General features: G+C 36.4%; 1 protein-coding gene across 1 annotated transcript in view; it reads right to left on the bottom strand.

Moving 5' to 3' along the window:
• Positions 1-3213: 3213 nt before the first annotated feature.
• The window catches only part of LOC144369948 (3',5'-cyclic-AMP phosphodiesterase 4D-like), a 50083-nt gene continuing 45293 nt past the window's right edge, over positions 3214-8003 (bottom strand). Inside the window, 4 exon segments of the mRNA XM_078030419.1 lie at positions 3214-3627; positions 4180-4362; positions 4855-4977; positions 5834-5988. Of these exon segments, the coding sequence (XP_077886545.1) occupies positions 3214-3627; positions 4180-4362; positions 4855-4977; positions 5834-5988 (875 nt within the window).

Raw genomic sequence — 8003 nt, 5'->3', positions numbered from 1 at the left:
ATCCTATCATGGGATGATGTTTTAATAAGAACTGATAATTTACAATTAACATTACAGTATTTACATTGCAATAAATTCATGGTTGTAAACAGACAAACAAGACTGTATTACAGGTAAGGTCATTTGGTGAGAAAAAAATGCATGGCACAAAAAATAAATATGCATTCAAAAATTATCATAAAGCTTTCTGTATAATCCATTTTATTCAAGTTTTTTCTTTCCTCATCTGTAATTTGTTCTATCTACATTATTTTCTTGTGAATTTTAACTGATGCAAAAGAAAACAAAATTAAAACAGCATTATTGTGTTCAGTAACTTGCAAGCTGAAATGTACTCGTTTTATGCAAACTTGGACATAATTTTTTCCCCATACAGTATCCAGATATTGCATTTTCTTATGGTGTTTTAGGAAATGTAAAGCCACTTGTAAAACCTTCTTTTTAAAGCAGTGTGTATTTCTGAAGCACACTTTGGAGAGAAGGAATGGGGGGTGGGGCATACAGGAGGGAGGGAGAGAGAGAAGGGAGAGGACAAACAGATTGTACAGTGCATTAGTCTCTAACTCTTGGATATTATGCCTTTGCTACAATTTGATTGTCCATTGGTGGGTATCTTAATAACATGGGACCATTAAAAAGCAGAAAACTGTGGAGGAAAGCCTCTATTAGTGCAGTTAAAAACCCTTTCAGGTCTGGATTTTTTTTACATATTGCTGTTTATTTTTTCCATTATTAATATTCTAGGCACTCTGAGAGGGAAATGCCAAGTGAAGGGAGAAAAAGGAAGGAATGAGAGTGATTTGGAAAGAGGAATAAACTAGACATTTTGCTTTTCCTTTTAGGCCTCTCATAGGGAAAATAAAATTAAAACAGGATTAAGTTCTCAAATATTCTTGTGAAACTAATTGGTCAAACATAGACCTCTATGTGCAAGATACCTGTCTATCTTTACAAGGGCAAAAGGGTGGAAATGCAATAATTAGTTGATTCCTCTTCTGTACCATCTAAAAGATCAGAGACATACTTTTTCTATCAAAGGCTGTAAGCATCACTTGGATCTCAGGAAATTAAAACAGGGACTATCTTCAGCCTGGATTATTTTCCTGGCTGATAACTTTGTTCTGCAGTCCCCAGATGGCTCCATGAGAAGTTCCAAATGTGAATGTTTTTAGGATTGTAATTTTTCTTAATGTTTCATGTATTTTCTGTTTAGTCAGATCTCTCTTTTAGTCTCTATCTTAATTTTTGAATATCAATGTGAAAGTGGATTATGTGAGCTCCAAACTCTTCAGAGAAAAGGTAAACCATTTTTTAAGAACTGGGAAGAAAGGTCAGACTAAACAGATGCTTCACGAGTCTAGCTGCTATCAGCAGAAGATACTGGGAATTCATCTTTAATATTAAAATACAGTTCCAGGAGCTAAAATCAGCCAAGAGTAATCTCTATTTTTTTATTTAGGTAGAATCTTTTTACCAATCCAATACTTTAAACTATATCATACCCTCTGGTGCTAGTACCATCATCAACTGCTTCTTCTTCAGCATGTTTAAGGAAAGTAGTTCCCTCCTTCAAGACATAATTATGGATCAATGAAAACTGGTAAAGCAGTGCCTACATGTTACATGACTATCCATTAAGAATGAGTAGCTGCGACATCTTAAGACAACTGCTCAAGGATACTCCTCACATAGTTCTTAATTGCATGGCAAAATCATAAAAGCCAAAGAGAACTTAGTTGTACTGGTGTTTGATAATATATTCAGTTACTATTCTTAAAATCTGTATAGTTAGCTGTACACTTTTCTCTATAACCTCAGAGTGAAAGCTAGTCATGACATACAACTCTCATGGTAGAAAATGAGTGCTAACCCTAACTTGACTACCTGTTTCTTTTCATCCATCAGAATGGAGATAATAGATTTGATAAGACCCCATCTAGTGAACATGGACAGAAGTTCAAACACACATCAAATAATAAAGCAGCACAAAGGGGAAAATTTTTTCTTACTATAACTGGCAATAACAATAAAAATGAGCACACAATGTGTGGGTTATTAGAAGGACATGCAGTTATGAAATGCATGTCTCTTGACAGAGCAAAAAGTCATCAGAAGACACTAAGTAGGAAAATATGTAAAGAAGACAGACCATTTTAGCTACTGGGTGTTTATATATCTCCCATTTGCTTCAGACAACACCAACTGATGATTGAGTTTCTATGAGACTTAAGACACATTTGATATAACACACATCAAAGTATTACAGAACAAATATTCACTTTGCACACTGTGAAGAAAAACATTGATGGAGAGCAACTCTGCTTATCTAGAAAGAGTGATCTAAAAAGCAAACGAAGACTTACAAAAAGGGTTTCCAGCAACATAAAGTTGTTTTTTTGTTTTAAAATATGGAAGTTGTTGGTATATAAAACAATGAATCACTACAAATCAGTTAATTTCTATGAACTATAAGGTGCAAGTAAAATTTCTAAATTAGATTGATCCAGTGTAGCACAGATTTGTACTAAAAACTTGCAAGTTACTCCTTAGAAAAAAATAATAACCAGTGGCAGATGAAGTTCTGAACATAGTTTTTTAAATATAATACCTCAATACATTTAATAATAAAAGTAAGCTCTACAAAAAATCTATTTAACATATCATACAAAATGTAGAGGTGAATGCAGCTCACTGAACTACACTATTCAGTCATGTATCAGGAAGACTTGAAATTAGAAAATTATGCAATTTCTGTAGCTCATCCTCCTCCTGGAAACAGACTCATGCTGTGTCCTATTTGTGACATTTTTGTTGCTCCATCTACTAAGTTCACTCCATCCATGTAATCCCTTCTTTCTTCCAAAAAATATTGCAAACAAATAAAAGAAACCCCAAATCCAATCTACTACTGGGCTGCCTGATGAGCCACTCTCCCTTGAAAACATTTTGGAGTTGATTTTATCTGCTTTGTCAGCTCTCCCAAGCTGAAATTCTGTTAAAATGTTTTCGAAGATATCCCCCTTGCTCTGATGACATGGAGGTGAAGAAACTGGTTACGATATTCCTGAGTGCCAGACTAAGTAGTCAAGGTCAGTTTTGTTCAACAAACTTCCTGGCAGATGAGAGTGAGGTGTGACCATGGTTGTGGCACATGACATGCACTTTGGAAACAATTTTCTACTTAAAAAAAGAGGCGTGGCAGTCTCTGTACTGTTATGTGTCAGGAGAACAATCATCTATTACAGGAGCTTCTGGCTGGCTTTCCTCTTCTCCTACTGCCTCCTCTTCCACCTGTTCATCAAGGGGAATTTCAGTAGACTCTGAGTCTTGAGTACACAGAGTCTTGGAGTCACTGCACCTAGTGTCTTCTTTGACTTGACTTCCACTGTCCTTTTCGGTGTCTGACTCACCATCTTCCTCTAAAGTTAGTTAAAACTGGAATTTCTCCGTTTGACTCTGCCAGCCCTCTTCTTGGTCATCAGGTGCAGAAGAGGGGCTCTGAGGGATCGTGCTCTGGTACCATTCACGATTGTCCTCCAAAGTGTCCAAAATATCCTGGGCATCAGGATGTACAAGGTCTGCCCATGTCTCCCAGAGAGGATGAACAATATAGTCTATGAAGCCCACCTAGTTAAAAAAAGAAATCCAATATGAGCAGTCCCATTGGACTAAGATACCATTAAAAAGATTAAGTAGATCATGGCCCACAAATATAATAGCAATCAGAATACTACTAACCTTAGTTTGGTAAAATAGTCATTATTTGAGATAAGAGACCATATAAAAGTGTTGTTTCTAGCTGGTGAAAGTTTCTAGCCTCTAGAATGATTAGTAGTTCAAGAATATGTTCACAATGCAAAAACATTTTCAGTTATTTACATGGCAGGATATGGGGTCTGGAACTTATTTTAGAATAAAATGTGAATCTAGATAACTGAAATAAACAAATACTCTATGTACATGAACATGGTTATAATGAATGAACAGAATGCCACACCAGTAGAAGCATGGCTATGTAAATCTAAGTTCTACAATTGCTGGTTTTCTATATCATAAGTGGTAAGGTGAAACTGATTCTGTCAAAAACAAATAATTTTAAAAGCCCAGGAAAACACTATGAGTAAACAAATGCTAGCTGCATCTTTCTTCTCTTGGAAGGCTTTCTGTGTCATGCATTACCTGTGATTTTTCCACAGATGCATTGTGCTTGTCACACATGGGACTTATCTCCATGCCACACACCCTCTCTCGGTCTCCTTGGTGGAAGAACTCCTCCATTATCCAGTCTGTCCACTGGCGGTACAGTTGGAAAGGCTTTGTGAGGTTGCTCAGGTCTGCACAGTGCACCATGTTCTGAAGGACCTAAAGTAGACAGAGGAATTCTCTACTCAGCACTTGCTCCATTTTTTTTCAAACTAGAAATTCAAGTTGGATGACTGTGACACTTAAAAATACACGTAGTGTAGGATTTATTTCAAACAGCTCAACCAAGATGTGTCTGTGTGTGGTTCACACTTGTATAAATAGTTCCAAATTATGCCACTTCTACTGCATCTAAGTATCATAGGAGAAGCTGTTTATGAGTGTGGTTAATGAAATTCAGGCCTCGTTATGTGGATGGTTTTTGGGAGGTTTTAGATGTTTTTGTTTTTTAAATATATGGGCAACTAAAAAGAACAGTAAGTTTCTACCTGGTTAATTCTCAGGATGAGAGTGTGAGTAAAAATCCTGCCTATAGTTACTGAAAGTATAAGATGGGAGAAATGAATTTTATCAAAGCAGAATACACAGACACATGTGCATGTGTACACAAACACACACAAACACACAACACAAAATCAAATAATGATTTACCTGAATCCTGTCAGAAAAGTTATCAAGAAGAAGAACCCCAGAACTTGTCACTTTCTTAGTTTCAATCATAGTTTTCAAATCAACCAGTAGATTCATGTGTTTTGACATGTCTGTTGCAAGTACCTTAGAAGATAAAGAATATTTTATTAAGTCCAAAGGGAAAAGTCAGAATTTGCATATGAAAACTTTTTTTTTCCAGAATGTGAAAAGGAAGGAAAACTACTATGACTTCTAATGGCAGTATATGGAAATGAATCCTTCTAGGGGCACAATCTTTTCCCTTTGCTAACGACTCTTGGAAACCTAGCTAATTATGTACACTATGCAGAAACATCAGGCACTGACCACCACTTTCCTGGTGAAAACATGATGGTATCTCTGAGGATAAGATATCATCACACATTTTAAAGTTTTTTCATTCCCTGGATTAGAAAGTGGTTATTGGACTACAATGAGTGATTTAAGGTTGCTCACAGACCACTTCAGAAATAATATTCTGGTTAATTTTCTGCTTATCCAAGAAAAATAATTTCTTTCTCTGTATGTGCAAAGCAAGTAATTTTTTAGAAACAAGATATTTTTCTATGTCTCATAATCACTCTGAATAATACACATAGAGAAAATAGTAAAATCATGTATATCTCTAATTGGAAGGAAAAAGGCAGGGGATATTCAAGTGATAGCCCAAGCCCTCTATTTTTGCTTATTCATCTTTTTCTGTCTGCCATGTGGAGCTCAGAAAATAAAAGCTGAATAATGAGGTTCAACTATTATTATTCTTAAATCCAAACTGTTAAAAGTAGACAACCTGTTACAGAATAGCACTGCCAGTAACAGATGCAGCTTCTAGAACATAAAGGGCCATAGAAGTTTGGAAATACACATGCTTTTACCTAATACTCTCATTCTCACATTTGAATTTTTTTAGACTACTTTCATCACATTTTTTTTGCTTTTTTTGCTTTTGTTAACTACTTACAATGTCAATGACAATTTTCCTTAAAGATTGTCTTTGCTTTTTGGTCAAATTCTGAAAAATGTCACAATTTTCTTCCTGTAGCAACTTAAAGCCCACGGCCAAATGATGGTTCTCTAAGACAGAGGAGTCATTATACATCAAGGCAAGTTCAGAGTCTGAAAGGAAAAAAGGCAGATGATCACCAGAGCTGTTTAATTAGAGCTTATTTTTAAAGTTTTATGATACTTTGGGTTTAGGATGCAATTTCCCCTAAACTTCTCTGCCACCCTTACCATTACATGATAATAACAAGAAGAAAATACATTGAATAATGAAGGAGCAGAAATAACACTGGAACCTTTAGGAGTGGACTCCAATGTTACTGACACGTGGAGGGGCATTTCACTCTGTGGGCCTTAGCTGCCTCCAGACCTGATAAACTCAGTGGAATATGGAATTATTCTTAACATAGCAACATGTCTACAGCATAAGGTCTTATATTCCTGATAATTGTGGATTCTCTGCCCTACAACTTTTATGTGAGGATCATGCAATGCCAAGAAGTGTAGCAAGAAGTCTTGAGCCATGAACTCTAGTAGTGAATCAGGAAATGATAAACATGATCCATTCAGTACCTGGCACACACAAATAACTATATAAAGCATTCTCTATTTTATTGAGGGACCATGCATTTCTTTACAAATCCAAAGCCACAATTTTATTACAGAGAGACTAATTATGCTCATTTGTAAGAACTACCCTGGATCATCAAGAGTAAATTACAACATTCTCAATATAATGCTACTAATGAAGGCATAAAGACCATTTAATCTATTTCTCAGTCTTCACTGGCATGGAGATAGAGGGTGGAAAGGTACTACCACTTAACTGAAGTCATGTACTTCATTTGGCAGACACATACTAAGTGCATGTTCTCAATAATATAATACTGAATGATAGGAGTTGGCTCAGGCAATTATGCAAGCCAGTGAGGACATCATCTGCAAGCCGGAGAAGCAGAAAAAGCCAGTGGTATAATTCAGTTCTAGTGTGACCACTGAGAACTGGAGCATGGGGAGACTGGTGTAAATTCTCTCTTGTAACCAGAAGCACTGATGTCCAAAGGCAGGAGAATATGGATATCATCGCTCAAACAGAAAGTGAGTTTGCCTTTCCTCCACCTTTTGGTTTCATTCAGGCCCTCAATGGACTGAGTAATGCCTACTGCACAGGAGAGGGGAATCTTCTTTACTCAACTTACTGATGTAAATGCTAATCCCTTCTGGACACACCCTCAAAGACACACGGGAAAGAATATTTACCAGCCATGTTGGCAACCTAGTTGAGCCACACATAAAATTACCCATCACAAGGTTCACCCCTTGCCAAACTGGTACCTATATGCATTTCCTTAAGCTGTATTTAGTCTCCAAATAAAGACAATAATAAGGTCACAATTCCACCTAACATGGTACAATTATGAACACAGTACCCCTTCTCCATAAGAGGTAAAGTTCTAGAATGATGTTTACTCTTCTTGTGATATTCCACAACTTAAATACTACGATGCAAAATTAACAATACCTTAAAACTAATGTAAAGTCAAAACATCTTATATTGCATGATGAGGGAAAAGGAGGAAAAACAAAGAAAATTTCCCAATATAAGTATATTTACATACACAAAGGTGTACTCATGATGATTAGAGTCCTCATTTCTATAACTGGTCTTGTGCTCATAGCTGGTAATTATAACCACATTCTCCTCTTACTCATTCTTTATCTCTTTTGTCTTTAGAAAGTACCTAGTCATGGCTCTTTTTCTACTGGGTTGACCCAAATTTTCACTCCTGTGAAGGGCCATTAGTATTTCCACCTGGATTGGGTTGTTGTAGTTTCCCATTGACCTAACTCACAATGGCATAGTAATGTAAGAGATACCATAAGAAATTTCCTGTATTCCACACACACATTCTTCCCTACCTACACTGTGGAGTAATAACCCAGTTTCCCCTTGACAGTCCACATCAGTCCTCACAGTTAACACTGTAACTCCTTTCTTGGTCTCTTCTTCATTTGGAGACATAAGGAATCCAAAGGGGAATTCCTTCTAGGTCAGTGAATTATTGTCATGCTTCCTAGTCATTCCTCCCTATGGAATTAAGACCTATGGGCCACAGAGCATAATGTTG

The sequence above is a fragment of the Ictidomys tridecemlineatus genome, chromosome 13, assembly GCF_052094955.1.
Source record: "Ictidomys tridecemlineatus isolate mIctTri1 chromosome 13, mIctTri1.hap1, whole genome shotgun sequence".
NCBI lineage: Eukaryota > Metazoa > Chordata > Mammalia > Rodentia > Sciuridae > Ictidomys > Ictidomys tridecemlineatus.
Note: the sequence above shows the minus strand (reverse complement) of the source record. Positions and strands in the feature narration are given on the sequence as shown.